At 41.0% G+C, this 19494-nt stretch overlaps 1 protein-coding gene across 2 annotated transcripts in view; it reads left to right on the top strand.

The window, feature by feature from the left end:
- The window catches only part of LIN28B (lin-28 homolog B), a 100155-nt gene extending 83098 nt beyond the window's left edge, over positions 1-17057 (top strand). For both annotated transcript variants that reach the window (XM_058021522.1, XM_058021520.1), the window contains one exon: positions 14104-17057. In XM_058021522.1, the coding sequence (XP_057877505.1) occupies positions 14104-14473 (370 nt within the window). In that variant the 3' untranslated portion in view covers positions 14474-17057. The remainder of the gene's footprint in view (positions 1-14103) is intronic.
- The last annotated feature ends 2437 nt before the right edge of the window (positions 17058-19494 follow it).

The following is a 19494-nucleotide window of genomic DNA, read 5'->3' as shown; positions in this document are numbered from 1 at the left end:
TGGCAGTGTCAGCAGGCTCACATGGGAAGGCTTTCAGGTCTTGCCATTCTGAGCTTCCTCCTTGCTGAGCTGTGCAGTGCTGCTGTGATGGACACACTTCCTCCTGAGCATCCTGGGGTTGGCATCAGCCTCCCCAGGGCTGAACAGTTGCTTTGTGCCTTCCAGGATTTGCCAGCAGGTGGGACAGTGCCATTGCTGATGGCCTCCCTTACCTTTACTAAGTGGCTTGGTGTGGGTGACCCTCTTCTTGTTTATCCCTCTTCTTACTCGGTTGTTCAGCTTTCTGACCCACCCTTATGGCCCCTCCATGCTGCCTTTTCATCTCTCTTGCAAAGACAGGAAACACAGAATGTGACACTTGAGTTTCTGACTATATGCATCAGTTCTGTAATCACAGCCATGATTATTGAAACATGCAGTAGTTTTACAAATTTACAATACTGTAAATTTGAGAGGCACGTCAAAGTTGCCAAGCTCCTCTCAAAGGTTTCCTCCCCACTGAATTTGAGGTAACTACAGGCAAAATAAATTGAGCTGAGAAGTCATCTCATGTAATTGGTGACAAACCATTGACATTCCCTTCTCCTATCCCTTTTTAGCTGCTGGTCTGTCCATGAGCAGCAGCTTTTTTCTGAAGCCCTACCTTAACAATAGCCTCAAAAGGAAAATAGAGAACTATTCTTGCTAGCCCTGACAGGTGCAGTGCTTCCACATGAAGCATTGCAATGGTAGGAAAATGAAGAAAGAATAACACAGCAAGGCAGAACGTGTGAAGGGCTAGAAGGAAAATAGTCAGGCTGCAAGTAAAAGCATATGTCCAGCTGTAACTTGCATGAGCATGAGTGGGAAATGCCCCAGCCATGCTCTGCATAAGTGGAGGGACAGTTCATAAAAAAAGCATTAGTTAGCCTGAAATGGGGCTGGTTGATTTATGGGGAATATGTAAAAGAATGGTGAAAAAACCTATTTCCTTAGAAGAGGGATGTTAAGCATCTCTGTGCACTATATTTAGAGTGTATTTAACTCAAAGCACACAGCTCAGCTACTTTTTGTCAGTTAAGTTCTTTTCCAGCTCATTGTCTCTAACTGAAAGGAAATTCAGCCACAGCCACACAAAACTAAGCTGAACATCTGCATCTTCTGCCTGGACTTGGAGTGTGTGATTCTTACATCCACTCTTCACTTACACACACCTACTGGTGGGGGTCAGATGGAATATTATGATATTGACAAATTCATGAATCCAGATTGAAATCCGGTATAGATTTGTGTGAAATCAGGGGTAAATCCCAGGCAGTGTGCCTGTTCCACATTGTAGTTCCTCTGCAAGAGTGTTTGAGGACAATGGGAATTGCATTGCTAAATCTACTCCCTCCCACCTCCTGACAGTGTTTATCACACCCACAGTTGTGCCAGTGCAATGATTTATGATTTTGTCTCAAAACTGGAGGTGTGATATGAAGCAAGCTAAATAAATGCTACAAATAGGAAAAAAAAAAAAAAAAAAGTGAATTAACTGAATTTTTTTCCTTTGAGAATTGGCTAGCATTTTAGTGACTGCATGGATCATCACAGGGATCATCCTTAGCAGTTTTTGAAAGCAGTTTATATGCCTTTGGAAGCATTCTTCTTGGAAAGGGGGCTGTTTACTCAGTAATTATCTTCCACTTATTTTTATATTACTCAAGGAAAAGCTGTGAATGCAATGCTAAATATTTGAGCTGGAGTCCTGGTCACTTGCTGATGGTTCTGGATGGTTTGCAGCACTGGAGCAGGGTCCCTGACTCTCCCTGCATTCTGCCTGGCACAGCACACTGCTGCTGGCTTGTTTTGCAGTGCAGAGTATGAAAACAGAAGGGCACCCCGGGAACTGCTCCTGATGCTGCCAAGACAGCAAGCAGTGGTGGCACTCATTGTGCAAAGCTTTGCAGGAAACTGGAATGAAATCCAAGCACAGTAGCTTATTGAGGACATTCTAGTTTAGATTTGTTTCATCATTTAGAAAGTGTGTGCTTTCTTCATCTAATTCTCAAATCTGTGCTGCCTGCCAAGAGGGAACGTAAAAGACTTGTGGAGGGGATTTCAGCATTTATGTGAAGTCCAATTAAGCTCATGATAGCCCTCATTTTCTGTGTAATGTTTCTGATGTAATTGAAATTACTTTTCACAACTTGTCTATGACTTTTCATGATAATAGTTGGACAGTGGTGAAATAGCTGTAACAAAGAGAACAGTTTCAAAATCAGGTATTTTATGCATTTTTCAGCATGTGCTTAATTCCTGTACTAGTGAATGACAATTTGTGGCCTGATCACCATATGGTTGTACTTTGTTGTACCATAACTTTCCTTGGTGTACCAGATATAATCCTGAGGGGCACAGACTCAGATTTTCTAAGCTATGAGGACCTTGCTTAGCTCTGAAGTCGGTGGGACTTAGGCATTTAAATTCCTGTAAGCATTTGATTATACCTAACTGTGTCACACAGGCTGCCTATAACAGAGAAAGAAGTTTCTATCACCAGCTTCTGAGCCTGGGAAGGATGAGACTTTTCATAAGGGAAGTTTGTGGGCTGTGCTTGAAATCCAGAGTGGCAGACACAGTTTCCCTTCATTTTGTGGTTATATGGGATCGTGTATTTCCAGGAAATTTGGATATTTTGGATAGAAGGTTTGTAAGGAGAAGAGCCAAAGGGATCTTGATTAGCAGCAAAGTCCTTTTAGGTTTTCAAGAGAGAGATTGGTTCAATGAACAATTGATTTGTTCCTGAAAGTATCCAGGAATATTGTAGGAAGTGACAGATTTCTAAAGGTCCAGTCCCTTGTCTTCTATGACTAACACTGTTCAGGTGTGACTATTTCCAACCTCACAAAAGGCATCTGGTTCCTAGATTTGTTGTTTAGGTGCTGCCAAGAGACTCAAATGTCAAATTTAACTTGCTGTCTTTGTCTTATGTCAGCTGAGTTTTTTACTGGACAGCAGCAACTCTGTGCTCTAGCTTTTACAGCTGAGCCCCTCAGGAATTACCAGGTTGACTTCTGAGTTCTCCTCTTCACTTGTATGGTCCAAGGCAGTGAGCACACTTCTAACCTACTCAAAAGGTCCCCCAGTTCACCACACACGTCCCCCTTGTGAAACTTGTGAAAGACAAGTTTGGATGCCAATCTTCCCTCCATCAAGGAGATTGCTGTAATCTTCAGAGGGTTGTTCAGCCTTTTCAAGGAGGATTAGTAGGTTGTAGGTGAGACACCCAGGTTTCTCATCTTCACTCTCTGGGGAAGGAGGGTCAGTGACCACTTGAAAGAGCATTACACCCAGTGATGGAAGCAGCACAAGATGTGGGGGAGACTGTACCTGACAAGGACAGGCAGTGATGGAGGCTCTGGGATTCCATGAGGTGCAGAGGGTGAAGAATTCAGCTACAGAGCAGCTCCTGAGGCTGGTGGTTTGGTTTTTCCAGTGGTGCAGTGATACAGATACCCAACACCCACAGCCAGTACAATTTGTTATTGCACTCACTAAGGATTGTGGCACCCATGTGCCACCCCTCAGGAGCAGCTGTGACAAAGGACGCTGCCACTGGAGGACACTGAGTGGATGGGAGGGACCCTGCTCCAGGCTGATGCTGAAACCTGTGCTCCCTCACACTGCCTGCCAGTGCGCTCCCTCCTTCCTCAAGCACTCAGTGTTTATCCAGAATGAAAAAAAGAATAAGTTCAGTTTGCTGTGAGTTCAAATCCCCTGCCCCAGCTGTGATACTTTAAGGTCTTGTGGCAGAAGGATACTCTCAATCTTTCCTGCCGTAGATCTGTCACTAGAATAATTACAGCTCAATGAATAGTAAGAATTGTCTCCATAACCTTGTGGCAGTGTGGTAAATAATCATTAAAGCAGGAAGAAGCTGAGTTTCAGTCAGGGCTAATGAAGTCCTATGGATTTGACATGTTATATGTTCCATTCCTAGCTCCTGCAGTATGTCACAGTCACCTCTCTGTGTCTTCTAATGTGCCCCAGAGCCTGGGATCTGAGGAGAGCAGACAGGCTACCAGCGTAACTGAGTAATCCTCTATTTTACTGGAAGTCAAGATTTTCCTGCCAAATTGGAAGAACTTGTAGCCAATCCCCTTGTAACCATTCCTGTGGCCTTTGCACACTTCACAGTGGCTACAGAGACACACATGCCTTCTTCCACCCCAACCAGTGGTCTGGATTTATCACTAACAACTTTTGGGCTTGCATTAAAATATGGTGCCCTTTCTGCCTCTGTGCACTTCCACTCTTAATGTACAGTGTTCCTGCCTTGCACAGTGAGTGCTACTGGATAACCGCTTCAGAGTATTAATGAATTGTTAAAACATGATGCTGACATTAATTATTCCTCTGTTTTGTGACTGCTTTTAAAATTGTACATTCAGGGCTTTGGTGTGTGAATTTCTGATCAAAACTACAGGAAGTTGGTTGTGCTGTGTTCAGTGACCATATCCACTGTGTTTTCCTGTGGCAGCTTTACTCAATGCCCAGCTTGTAATCTGTTCTTCCCTTGCCATGATCACAACAGGGGTGCTCTTGTCTGAATTGTTCTTTGCTTTCAAACATTTTATTTAAGTGTGGGGTTCCTATTTTATCAAATCTCCTAATTCAGAATTCATCAGTCCTGCCAGAAAAGCTGATCCCTGGCCTATAAACATCCTTAATTTTGAGATAATTCATTCTTTCTTAGGCTGAAAGGCTGAGCAAAAATGGGCAGAAGACACATCACTCCTCCACTCTTGCTCCAATTCTTTGGTTTTCTTTGTGATTTATGCTGTGTTCTGCTTTCAAATGTTACATCAACCAGCAACACAAATTTACAGGTGGAATGAAGGAGCTTCAGCCTACGTTGCTCTGTGGCCCCACAGCTTGTACCAACCTGACCTCTGCAACCAGCCTTGGCTGCTGCTGTGTGACCTTTCAGAATTTGTACAGTGGGAAATTTTCTGTGTTACATTATTAAAGAGAACAGAAAATAAGCTCAGTGAAGTCATCAAAATTGCTCTGGATCTACGCCATTGTGATTGACATCAGAACTAAGACCATTAAGATGCTCTGTTTCTGGGAACTAGCAATATTTAAGAAAACTTTTATTAACTTCATTGTTATAATTTTACGGCAGTGATACCACTTAATCTACATAATCCAACGAAGAGGATAAAGTGATCTAGTTTACCACATATAGGGAAACTATATGTGGTAAACTAGATCATTATGTTCCATTATTTATAAGTGTATACAGAATTAACAAAATTCAGAGATATGAGTATTAAACATGTGCATGAGATTTGCTATCCTGAAGCCAAACAAGGAAAAAGGAAACACCAAATTCTGAATTAACAATAATTTTTATATGCATAAATTGCTTTCTATTCTTAGGTACACAATTGTATTTATCTTATGTATATTAAGATATTATGTATCTTATGTACACAATTAATAGTGAGAATTAATGATGAGGATAAATCCGGTGGTGATGTAGGGCAGAATAGTAGAAAACGGCATTATTTCTCTTTTAATGCTCAGGGATCAGGCAGTGTGGGACAACAAGAATACCTGCCTCAGGTGGGAATTAAAAGCTTTAACATATAAGGCTTAATCCTGTTGCAGGCGAAATCCTCTTTTCACGCTTTACTGTTGCTTCCGCATTTTAATGTGAAAGTTGCAAAATAATTTTTTTCTCTTCAAGATACTGAAAGCCTCTTAAAAATGTGTTACAGAAAATGCTCAGCCCAGCCATTTAGTAATAATGTAAATATATGAAGCTGGTCCATTTTAGACATCTTAAGGTGCAAGTTCAGAAAAGTGAATAAGGTGGCTGCTTCCTTTCTCAGTCAGTTCAATCAGAGGGATGCAGATTTTCCTTACCATTAAAGTGTGGCTATAGAGCATTTGAATTATTTAATTGTCCTTGTGGGTATTGAATGTATGAACTTACAGGTGCTATTTCAAGCAAAACCAAGCCCCATGTTTGATGCCCTTTTGTTCCACATTTGGGATGGGAAGCCCTCCATGTGATTCATGTGACATGACTTTATCAGTGCCATCAGCTCTGGAAAGAACCCCTACAGAGATAGCTGGCGTGGTCTCCTCGTAGAGAGTGTGTCACAGAGACAGTAACCACCCCTTTGCTTCTGAAGAATGAAATGAAAATGTGAGCTGCTGGTTAAATCCTGTAATCCTTAACACTCATGAAGCCTGTATTCATGCAAGCCATCTAACTCACTGTATGTAATGGGAGAATCCATTTCAAGGCCAGCATCTGAGTCTATGCTCCTGTCACCAGATATTTCTGAAACTTTGTGTGTGAAACTGATTTATATGAGGTACCTAAAGTCACACCACTCACAGCTGGTATTTGGGGAGGAAGAATAGGTTATGAACTCCCAGAATAACTCCTTTCCTTCTCTTTCTCTACTGTGGCCTGCCTCAGTGCTCCAGCCTACTGCCAGGATGCCATTTACTGTTTCCTGCTGTTGTGAGTTGGCGTCACTTGCATTTGCTGTATTTGTTGTATTTGCTGCTAATGTTAGCGATGAAATAAGGAACAAAACTGAAAATGCAATTTTTAACAACTGATTCCCAGTTACCTTCTGCCTTTTATCTCATCTGTGGATTAACTGATCAGTGGATGTGGAAACCCTGGGACCAGCTCTGCTGAGAGGCAGATAAGGTCAGGCATGCCTCTTAGCTCATGACTAGCACCTCACTGACCCAGAAAGAGCTGAGCTGGTTTTATGCAGCGTGCATCCTTATCCACATGGCCAGGAGGCTCAAGCCACCTCTCTGAGAGGCTTCTAGTGTTACCGAGGCAGGCTTCTGTAAACAGGGCACTCAGCAGGGCTTCCAGGCACGGGCAGCGAGCTCTGCTCAGCCCTGGTAGCCCAGCTGGCTCTGGCAGGGCACTGCAGACCTGGTGCACACAGCAGCAGTGCCCAGGGCAGGGCCCAGGCAGCCTTGCCACCACCAGCAGGAACTGTGGAAAATACGTACTTTTAAAAAAATTATTGTGTGCAGAGCTGTTCTTGTTGAAAAACTGGGTTATTTTATTATTCCCACAGAAATTAAAGCTTACAAGGGAAATTTGTGGTTGAGAGTATTTGTGTGTGTGGTTTCATAGTGCAAAAAGATTAACAGTAGTAGACTTGCTTGAAATCATTTCATGTTTGAAATGTGTGATATATGGCTGTTTAAAACATAACTTCCTTTAACCATTGCTGATTTTGTATCTGCTTTATCTGGATGGGTTGAAACCATTAAAATATACACATTCTTTCCATGCTATATTGATACTATAGGAGCAAAACCATCCTTCATGTTATTTAGAAACAAAACTTCACTTTTTAAATTGTTATTTCAGGACTTCTTAGCTCTTAATATAAAGAAAACCCTTTGGTTGTAATAAATGAAAATGCATCCCAGTCATTCCTCCATGAGGATGCATTTCTTAAGGATTTTTGGGTGATTGTGTGAAAAATAATTTTCCTCCATGCCTGTAAAGGGAGCTGAGTGGATAGTAGAGATAAGATTTAGTGGAAAGAAGAATGGAAACAACATTGTTGAGGTCATTTTTTAAGATCTGCTGTCTCTGTAGTCCTTTCCATTTTTGTGGAGAAAAAGCTGCATTTTGTGCTTTTTGAACCACCTTTCTGTTTCATTGTTGCTCTTGGTTGTAAAAAAAAACAAAACAAACCCCATCACCTTCCAGTGAAATTGTATTAGGAAATTTTAAACTATTTTATTTCCTCGTGAACTTAAGCTAAATTGTATCCTGACAGGCCTGATTTATCAGGCAAATGCCTTCCACGTTGTTTGTCAGCCTCTTTGTTGGGGGGAAGGGGGAGGGGAAACCCGAGCAACAAAAGACCGTAACCTATTGATATTAGTTCTGTGATACACTGGGGAAAATAGATTGATTTAGAACTAACCACAGAAAACTAGTCGATCTGATGAGTTTACAACAGAGCATTTTTATTTATTTATTTGTAACAAGAGTAAACACCATCAATATTCCACCCTGTGTTATTGGAAGCCTCGCAGACAGTGCGAGTTGGTGTCAGTGTGATGGGGCTATCTGTAAAATGAAAGAAGACAAGCTTAAAAAAATGGAGGGACCTTGTTTTTCTCACAAAATTGAAAGTCTTGGATCTCTGGTATATTATCATGAGTTGTAGGATTCACAGGAAAAATAATAGATGGGTGAGAATTTTTATTGTATTTAATATTTTTTTTTTTCTTTAAGAGATTATAATTTTTTATATATTCCTGTTAAATATCTCAAAAAGGTAGTAAAGCACAGGAAATTTTCTAACTGAATTTCACTGAAGAATGCCAGCCTGCAATTAACTTTCCCAGCATGTTGCCTCTGCACAGTGTTTTGCATGAACGAGAAGTTCGGGTAGCAAATACTCACAGGACCAACACAAACCTAAATGTGGCACCAGTGTGCCATTTTATGCATTGATAATACACTGTTTTACAACATTCTTGATTAAAAATACTTACAGTTTTAAAATTAAACTGATTTTTTTTCCCCATGGATTGATAGATGAGGTGCTAGTGAGGTTTTCTTCCTCATTGTAAGCCTGCTTGATGGACAAGCCATAAATGCTCTGATGAGGATTGTAAATATTCCTTTCTCTAGTTTATTTAACAAGATAATTTCACATGACCTTAATTATTATTTCAGTAGTATTTCAGTATTCACTACTTTTAATTCTAATACCTGTTTAGTGTGTTTTCAAAGTTGGCTGTATTCTCTCCTGCATTCAGCTACAGCTTAAGAATTAAAGGTTGCTAACCAGAGTGGTGTACACCCCAGCAATGCACTTGTGAGCAGGAACATCCCATCCATTTCCCTGTCAGGAGGCACGAGCAGAGTGTACACTCCACTCATCTTCTGTGTGTCTTGTCAGCTCACCAAAATGCTTTGGGTTGAAAGGAGCCTTAAAGACCATCTAGTTCCAACCTCCCCTGCCACGGGCAGGGACACCTTCCACTAGACTGGGTTGTTTGGAGTCCCGTCCAACCTGGCTTTTCAAGCTGCAGCAAAGACAATTTGAAATTAGCAGATCCTCAATAGTCCGGAAGATCCTTTCTGAGGATCCTCCAGCACCTGCTGAGGTGTGGGAGGTCTTTGTCACTTGTCCCAGGTGGTACCTGAGCAAGCACCCTGAGCTTTTTTAAATGTCACATCCAGGTAGTGAGAAGCATCCCTTTGCAGTATTTCATGGCCTTATTTTCAAGACAAGTCACTGAAGCCTTAAACAGAGGAAAGAAATCTTAGTTATGTCTAAGATCCATTTTTCTGTTAAATCATGGATGGTTTAACTTCCCTTTACAGCCATTTACAAAATAGAATAATTGATCTGCTGCCTGTTCCATCTGCCTTTCTTTAGGTATGTTGTGAAAGTAATGGCTGAAAAGGACAGCACATTTAGGTACGATTTTAAACATTTCCTTTGTGCTTTAACTGCACAGTTGCGTTCAGTGTATTGTAACAGCATCTCATGTGCACACACTGCTAGGATTCCATGACGTTTTCAAGGCATTAATGTTGCAAGATGGAGTATTGTTAGCCAAGAATAATTTTTTTGTGGTCTGATAGCATTCAGAAAGGAATAACAAAAGAGGAATTGGTGTGGGGTATATCCTGGTGAATTATTTTAGTCTTCCTCTGAGTGTACCCCCTTCCCTCCCTTTCCTATCCCTGTTAGATGTTAACCCCTTACTCCCTGCCTCCCCTCCCCCAAGTCAGTCACTAGGGTAATTTTACAGTTTTTTCTCTCTACAGATAACAATCTGGGGTTACACATATTTTTTCTCTACTTGTCATATGTATTGGATTATCATCTAAATTGTATTATAAAACAGCTCAAAGAAGCAAGCAGTTGTGTTTAACTACTGCTGCTTAACCCATCTGAGTTGTTACTGTGGAAAACATATTTGCAAGGCAAGGGTATTGTTGTTTTAAAAAGTTTAGGGCTGGAGTGTGCTTCCTGAGGAGGAGTATCTGATTGCTGGAAGAAGGAAAAAAGGCTAAAGACTAGATGGTATTATTTGGTTGTGAAATTGAGTATTTCTAATCAATTTCAGTCATCAGCTTTTTTGCAATTAATACAGCATATTTTGTGTTGGAATCTGTACACTTCTGCTTCTTCATGTTTCCTTTAATATGTATAGTTTTGTGCAATCACAAATCCATAGTGAAGGAGAATTTAGGAGGTTTTCTTAACCTTGCTAAATGCTCTCTTCTTTCTTCATTAGTAGGTATTATTGTTACGGTTTTTTTGAGAGTATTGAAATATAATGGTAGACTAGTTCCTCAAGGTGTTCCTCTATTAAGATGTTCATCTTTTTTATATTAAAAAATCACCCTGATTCACCTTCCTGTCAGTGCTGTAGAGAAGAAAGGATTTCCCGTTAGGATAATTGCCATCTCTTTATATTTTTGAGCCTGAAGCTAGCTAGCAAATCATGGAAGCCTACTGTGAGAAAGACAATCCTATTTTAACAAATCCTTCTTACTTTTGTTCTTTGTAAGTGCTGATTCTATTATAATTGCACATTTAAGGGCTTTTTGTGTTTTATTCATCTCACGGTAGAATTTACATATAAACTTGTGTTTAAGCTAACATACATTCTTTCCGTGGTGCTTCAGAAGAGAAGAGATACTTGCTGTGGTTGCACTAATCTGGAGTTTCTGTGAGCAGAGTGGAATGAGAATTTCCAGTTTTCATGGCAGGATCAGCTTGTGTGTTGTTCTCTGTGTGTGTATGTAGGTGGAGATGTGAATGTGTGAGCTCCCATGTGCACGTCGTGCTCTCGGCTTTCGTGACGGTGTAACATAAGAACACGCAGCAGAGAGGAGCAAAGGGCTGAAGTGCTCAGAATGAAAGGGTTAATGCCATACCTTAATGCCTGGGGATGATGCCATGCTGTCATTTGTGAGCTCTGAGGTGGCTGACCACTTCCATTTTGGGATAAATCCCTTGGAAAGGGAAGGCGTTTCAGAGCGAGGTGTGATCTGTTCTCCTGGTAAGAGTGATTGATGAGGAATGAATAAATAGTTAAAAGAACTGAATAAATATCACCCTCCTCTGTAAGTCCAGGCAACACCCTGGCTGGCACATATATACTTAAATGTGACACTTTACCTAGATGCTTGAATTGGTTGGTAACAAAAAACATCCCCAAAAACCAAATCAGAGTTTCATCACAACTGCTTGTGACAGTTTTTCTTTTACAGTGCATTTCAATGAAAATTTAAATAAAAGCAAGGAATTACAATATTTTGCAAATAGGATGTATTGATTGAGTAGCTATGCAAAGGGTGACAGAGGCTGCTTGAGTGGAAGCAGGGGCCCTGACAGCAGGTTCTTTGCCAATTGGTGAGGTGAAATGGTGCACTGAATTGGATAACACAGCATACCATAGTGACTGATTAAATTGATTTGTCCATGACTACTGCCTATCCTGCTACGGAGGCCCTTTACCCTATTTTCAAACTTTTTTTCTTTTTTCTAACTGTTCTAAATAGATGTGATATTAAGGGAGAAAATAAATGTGCTGATGCATTCACAGCCATAAAATTCCATATCCTGAATTAAGACAAAAAATACAATTTCCAGAATGTCTGCACACTCCTATGCTATACTGTTAGAATGCATTTATCCCAGGAACAAGTACACTGCTAGAAACCAATGACAAATAATAAGCATCATTCTCTAATATAAACTAAATTACAATCAGTACCACATCTGTGTATCCTTAGATGTATTTATTGAAAGGGGAGAAAGTAAAACACTTAAAAGATTTTTGCTGCTATTGTTTCATTTCTCTAATTGCAAGGCTTTATTTCCTTACTACTTTTTTCAGAAGGTATTTAGAAAGCTTGTGGTGGAAGCAGCTGAATGCCAGTTAGGAAGACTGAATGCTGAACATACTGGCAAGTGAGGGTCACTAATTTGAAAATACCTGCAATGATTTGGCAAAAAGTAGGGATAATGTTTAATAACTTGAAAAATTTTTTTTTAACCATAGGAGAAAAAACCTTGATGTTTTGGTCTTAGATCAGGATGTTTGGATTTTGCAATGTACTTAGTATGTAATTTCCCTTCCTGTGCTAGGGAAATCAATACTAAGTGATAATGGGGCTGGTGCATGTTATTTTCTTTGTGATTCAGGGGAAGCTTTGTTAGACTGTGTTTGCCTTCATGGGTTAGTCTGTAGTATATGCAGACACAGTAGTGTAAGCACAGTCTTCAAATTCCACTGAAAAATCACATCAAACTTCAGGGCAGTGGTGACATCAAAATGGAACCAGTTCACCTAAAATATGTTATTGCAGTTGTTGCAGAAGTGCAGAGTTCATTGTACTGGGCTTGGTTTCTTCTTACTCATTTTTAGGGAAGATACAACAATAAATCACAATAATTTCTGAAAGGACAATGAAGTTCTTTTCATTATTTAACTTCTGTAAATTACTGGTCAGTCTTGTAGGACATGATGGCATGCAGCATGCCATGAGAAACTTGTACAGTTTTTTTGTTTGTCTGTGGAAATGAAGATATGGTTGGTATCTTGCTGCTAGTGATGAAGAGATGTGAAGTGGGAGGTGCCAGGCATTGTTTCTTGGAGTGGAATTACAAATGTTGGTATTTGCAGTCTTTTTTTAAAAGTTACACAGGTTTTATCAATAGCATTTCTTTGCAAGGTAAAGCAAATTCCATAGGTGAGATTTCAGTTATACATAAGCTTTGCTTGGATTAAACTTCTTGATATTGTATAAACTAGTAGGGACTTCTAAATCCTAGGTGAAATAGTCAAATGGTGCTTTGTTACTTCTCAGGAATCTGAAAGTGTAACATATCTTTATGTGGGCTTGATCCAGAGCACATTGCCGTATTTTGTTCATAGTTATAGCTACAGTCTTTTTTTTAATCCTTGACTCCACAGACCTAAGTATTTGTGAAATAATTGTTTTTAATTCGTTGGTGGTTAAGGGAAAGTAAAAAAAAAAAAAGACAAAACAAAAAAAAAAAACAGGTTTAGTTCTTTCCAGTAATGTTTGATTATTGGAAATGAAATGTCTATGCATTCAGTGCAAGTTTTATAAAACAAAGAAACAGAAAGCATACAAAAGCAGCCAAAGTTGAAAACTCGGTGGTGCACATAAGGTCACCATGCCAAAGGCGTGTAATTATTTCTTTGTATCGTATGTTAGAATAATGTAATCCAATAACTGGTGTTCCCGATGTGTGTTACAAAGGATTCTGTAAGGAATTGCTGGAGGGTTCTTCAGGACTCCCCTGGCTAACAAGGTTAAATAGAAGAGGTTTTGTGGGCTTCAGCCATTTCTGAGAGGTGTGGTAGAAGCCGTGTCCGTGTGGCTGGAGGGGCCTCTCTGCACCCCTGGGCTCGGGCAGCGCATCCCAGGAAAGCGGCACCGCGGCCACAGCCACATGGGCTGGGAGTTCTGGGAGGAAACACAAACACAGATGCATGACTATTGCATGGGCTATGCTGAGTATATTCTGAATCGAACCCCTAAGTGCCGTCACAGACCCTCTGTCCCCACTGGCCCAGAGCCTTGGCCCGCCGTGCCTGGGCTGAGCCAGAGGAGCCGAGGAGCCGGGATCTGGGACAATGCCGGATCCTGGGGCAGAGCCGGGGTCTGGGACAATGTCGGGATCTCGAACAGTGCCGGGATCTGGGACAATGCCGGGTCCTGGGGCAGAGCCGGGGTCTGGGACAATGCCGGGCCCTGGGACAATTCCGGGCCCTGGGGCAATTCCGGTCCTGGCTCGGGGCGGGCACCGCGCCCCTCCCCGGGCTCGCGTTTCCCCGGCTGCCGGCCCCGCGTCCCTCGGGCCCCGGTTCCGGGAGCGGCCCAGCCGGAGCCTCCCCGCTCGACGCGGGACAGCGGGAGCGGGTGCCGGGGCTCGCAGGGACAGCGGGGCGGCCATGGCTGGAGATCTGGTGCCCTCTAGTGGGGCCGCGCCCGGGCCCGCAAGAACCTTCCCGCTGGACGCTGCCTCGCGTAACTCCATCTCTGTCTCTGTTTGGTTTTAGATGCTACAACTGCGGTGGCCTCGACCACCACGCTAAAGAATGTAGTCTACCTCCGCAGCCAAAGAAGTGCCATTACTGTCAGAGCATCATGCACATGGTGGCTAACTGCCCCCATAAAACTGTCTCGCAGCAGCCCGCTAGTTCTCAGGGAAGACACGAAGCCGAACCGCAGCCTTCCACTTCTGCCTTGCTGAGAGAAGGGGGAGGATCGCACGGCTTCTCGTCTCCATCGTACTCTCAGGAAGGCAGGCCGGAGATGTCGGAGCGCTCGGGCAGGTCACCGCAGGAAGTGTCGTCGAGTAAGTTGTCTGCGTCGCCTGAAGAACCAAACAGAAAGGGGCCTTCTGTTCAGAAAAGGAAAAAAACTTAATGCATTTTTCATAATGTTCCGTTTTCTTTACCCTCTTGGGATGTCTACCTCATGCAAGTACAGGGGAAATAATTCATTATCAGTAGCTGACCTGGAATTTTAACTACTGTTGAGGAACTGTGAATGTTTTGTTGTTTTTTGTTGTGTTTTTTTTTTTTTTTCTTTGATAGACAAATCACTCCAAACAAAATACATTTGAGCAGGGTGCATTATGTTTTACTTTCTGTGTGTATGTGTGAATGTGCATGCGTGTGTGTGTATGTGTACATATCTATAAATATATATTTTTCCATCAGACCATTCTCCAGATCCCACCAGACATTACTGTGAAGCAAAAGTCACTGTACCCACCCAATGTTCCTGAACTCATTCTTAGAACCTGTTTCTAAATGTGTTCAGAAAGCAAACAAGAAAACCTAATTCTCTGAAATTTCACTCAGAAACAAACCAAACAAGAACTGATAAACCACACAAAGAACTGAGATCAAGACTGTTACGTTTCTTGTGAACCAAAGGATACTTTCATATTTTAAAGCTGCCATATGGTACTAAGGATACTAAGACATCCCCCGTCCCATCAATTTGAATTAGTTCCTTTTTCATCGCCACAAAATATCAAAACCCTCCCCTCCCCATGCCAGTGCAGAGCAGTTTCATGACTCAAGACAACTCTCATTGCCACCACCCTTTGTTGGTGAGGAGTTTAAAGCTCCAGAAAAGACAATGAATGTGTAGTTTCTGTGATGGTTTTTCAAAATGTTTTGTTAAATTAATATGATTGTAACTGTAATTTAGATGTCTGTTGTGTAGGGGAGAATGTGTAAGTTGTTACCGAACAGACCCTTTTGAGTGGTGTCAGGATGCCATCCTGGTTAGCCATTTGTATACTGTGAACATTTAGGGTACCTTGGTGGCAGTAGTAGCCGCAGCAGCAGCAATTTCTCTTGGTCCCAAGTAGTGTCCCTCAATTTGAAGGGTCTTCCCCCTTATTTCGTATTGAAATACCGTGGAGAGAACTCCCTAGGGATTTTTATTGTTGTTGTCTGTTTGGCTTTTTCAAGAAAACAAAATGCAAAGCTAATGAGATCCTGGGCTGAATAGTTTCCTAAGACTAAATGTTGATGGGCACTTGGGGTTGCTCAGCTGGCCTCCCTAGATGGTGATACAGCATGGGTGCAGACCTGCAGATCTCCCAGAAGCCCTGGGCATCACCTGCTTCTGGTGAACTGGGGGCTGCAGCTCACCAGCCTTGGTGCAGAGTGCCCTAGGACCACACACTTCTGTGTGAAGGAGGAGGAAGATTGGTGGCCTCAGAGTGAGACTCCCTGGGCTGCAGGCCTTGCCCGGGGTTAATAGAGTTGGAGCCTATCAAAACTTCAAGTCGCTTTCCATTTGTAACTTTTGAATTACCAAGTCATACGTAAGATAACGTACTCTGACAAATCCCATTGTGGATGTAAGTTAATTAGAGAAACCTGTATAATCCTTAACATTGGCAATAAACACAGGCTGTTAAAGCTTGAAAGTGTCGGGTAGGTTTAAGCTCGGATAATCAAACTAAAGAAACGGCCTGCATGAAAGGCTACAGCGAGCCAAAGTCCTACCCTGGTGACTCCTGCAGCTGAGGGTTACACCAGGTATGCAGCTGGCTCACTGCCTGGCCTTTCCCCTTCCCACTTGTCCTGCCACATGAGACTTTTACTGGTGCTGCTGCTGCTTCAGTGAACAGGTAGTCATCAAACTCCTCAGTGAAGGGCACAATTTCGAGAGAGAATTATTTTGTGTGAATTCCTTGCCAGTGTTTGCAAGAATCTCAAGGTGTGTACTGAAGTTCTCAGTAATGCTAATGCAAAGCTTACCTTTGACGATATTGAATGTGATATATCTATAGAGAACGTCCTTGCCTTATGTAAGGATAGTAAACTTATTTAAATTATGTAGACAAATCAAAGTGGCATTGCTTAACCTTCTAGTCGGTGTAAAAACCAGGTTAAACAGCAAAGATGCAAAACTTAGGTCACTTTGAAAATTTAAACCAAAGTTCCTTATAGAAATAGGCAACTGTGGATTTGAAAACTGGTCATTCCCTGTTTATATGTAAGAAGTTCAGAGCTGAGATAAGGAAATGTTTTCAACATGTGGATTTTTGTAGGTGCTGTTTGAAATCACTGTGCGCACCAAAGTCAGACTGAACTGCTAAGAGCACATACCAAACCCTATCTTATTGTTGAAAGCTTAAGGTTTTATTTTTATATATTAGAATGTTATCACTGTTACATAACATACTCAGGACAAAGAACTTTGCTCAGGGAATATACCATGTAATGTTTTTTCTTTACAGAATAGTCTACAGACCTGCTTACTCAGAACAAACCAAATAGTCTTAGACCTTTTTATCTCTGTATAAGTATTATGTACTGATGTTAGTAACTACCTCTGAGTTGACGTAGACCTACGTTTCTGATAATCAGATCTCAGCGTTTTGTATTATAAGTTCCTGTGAAATGATGAAGTGGTATTATGTACTGGTTGCTTATGTGAGCATTTGTGTCTTTATATTCACAGGGTCTGAGTTTTCAGAGATGCTGGGCAACCACAGCTCCCACTGACTTCCAGTTGGGGTTATGATGCTTGGCTTTTCTAGGAGGGGAGGGATGGGGGATTGGGGTGGAGGGGGAAGAACAAAAACACAAAAGCATCAAGCCCACTTTGTTTACATAGGTGACAATAAAATTATTATTCTGTTTACAGCAAAAGGCTACCTCATATCTACTGCATGAACACACCTTTGTGCTGCTGTGGCCTTAAAGGTGGCTGTTGATCTATGGTACATACTTTTTATCTGTACTGAATATGTGACTGTTAGTTCACCACTGCAGACGTTATGATAAATACTTGTTTAAGATGAAGCATCCATTTGAAATTATGAGACCTTTCCAAACATTTCTTTGAAAGTTTTTATTTTTCTGTCCAAAGGATTATGGGCACTGTTCATGGGAATGAATACAGCTCCAGAAGAGACAAAAATGTACATGCCTAAGTTAAACATATAGCAGCATAAGCTGCAGCAGGTAACTACTTAGCACTGGGCTGCAGTAGGAAAAAAAATCTAGTTACACCCTTCAATTGGCTGCTCCAAATAAGCAAAGAACCTTTTAAAGGAGGAGGCACAGACTGAGTTTGGGATTCTTCCTTCATGCCTAAGGACAAAATTAATATTCGGCAGCATTTGCTCAGTCTGGATCTCCCCCTGTTCACCAGCCTGTCCTTGCCAGAGTGCTCCACAATAAAACTCATTTGAGTAGAAATAGTTCAAATATCTGCTCAGACAGATGTATTTTTCTCCTAACAATAGTGGAGATAAGGTTAAACCTGAAGCAAGAATCTCCCTCCCTCCCCTTCCCCCATCCCAAAATGCTCTATGTGATTTAATTGTAAGGGACATTGTGAGATATTTTTTACTCTTCCCCAAGGAGAGGTCACGGTATTTAATTACACGCTACAAAAGATAGGCCATGAGGAAGACTCTTGGAGGAAGAGCCAAATAACATTTTGCTGCAGTTAATAGCAGATCTGGCATTGTAATACCATTTGCAATATTTTGCCTTTAGCCAGCTTTCAGGGAGTGCCAAACACCACATTTGGATCCTACCTCTTCCCGTTGCAGGCCACCTTTTTCAGCCATTTTATTCTGCACCAGTGTTATCCTGGAGTTCCTGCTTGGTTCCTGCTAACTTAGTTTTGTTAATAGAACCCCATTTAAAAAAAAGTGCTTATAGATCTTGTACCATTCTTTGTAAGAAGCATTATAAAAGAACATGGGAAATCGCATGGAGTCTTAAATTTAATTTAATTAATTTATCTGTAAGAAATGTTTATCATAAAAAATATATATGTATTCCCCTGTGCTAGATATAAAAGTAATTGGGAAGATGTGTACATGTGCAGATGCACTGATTTTAATTTCCTAGAAGTCTTAATGAGATTTGAGTATTGTTTTAGAAACAAGCAGAGCCTTGTTAAATGCATCGATCTTATTTTGGTTAGTTTTATCAACAGCCTCTTTAAGATCCAGTGGTTGTGTTACCCCTGTTACAACTGTTGACTGATAACAAGAGGTTGGTCTATGAAGACACATTTCTTTTTTTTTTGTATAAACCAGGGCTGTGTATCAGCAGCTGTGGCAGTATTTTTCTGAGAATGTTGAAAAGTAGCAAGGTATTTGCTACCATTGTCATTGAACCAAATGTCTGAATATCTTTACAAAGGACAATGGTTTTGACTACCTCTTGGATTACTAAGTTAAGCAACAACTGTCTGATAAACATCACCAGACTGGCTTTAACTAGTATGTGTTGCTTGTGATAATAATAACAATAACCGTACTAGAGACCAAAGTGAACACTGATTTCTATATGTCTTTAATACTGTGTCTTATCTAGTGTTTTTAAATTATCTCTGTAGTATAGATTACCTCATTGTCCATTTTGACTTGTATGTTGTTTACAAGGTGAAATAAAAGAAAAATCACTTGAATTTTATGTTGTAAGAAAAAATCTTGAGTTGAAGTTTTGAAAGTCATTTCACCTGTTTACTGTCTTGAGGGACTGAAGCACTGATTGCCTTTCTACATATCATGTATTTTATATCCTCATTTCATGCCTAATGTCTTTTTTTTCCTGTCAGTCATGGATATTGCGAGGTTGAAAAGAATTACTTGATTAAAAATAAAACATATAACATTGGCATTTACAGTGAGCCTTTGAGATTTGCTTTATTTGCATGGTAAAAACACACTGCATGTCACTGGGGAGTTTTCTTTTGCACCTATGCTCACTTAGTTTTGGGATATTACCTTCAGAAAAAATAATTTGAGTTATATAAGTCATTGCTGGGGGGAGGGAGGGAGAAATAAATTATTAATTCACACCTGAATCATACTTGCAGTGCTGCAGAAATTGTACCCCAAAACCTATTCAGCTATTGAAATCAAACTGCAGGATTATAGCTTTTGGTACTTA

Source organism: Melospiza georgiana, chromosome 3 (genome assembly GCF_028018845.1).
Source record: "Melospiza georgiana isolate bMelGeo1 chromosome 3, bMelGeo1.pri, whole genome shotgun sequence".
Lineage (NCBI taxonomy): Eukaryota > Metazoa > Chordata > Aves > Passeriformes > Passerellidae > Melospiza > Melospiza georgiana.
This window is presented reverse-complemented; position numbering and strand designations above follow the sequence as displayed.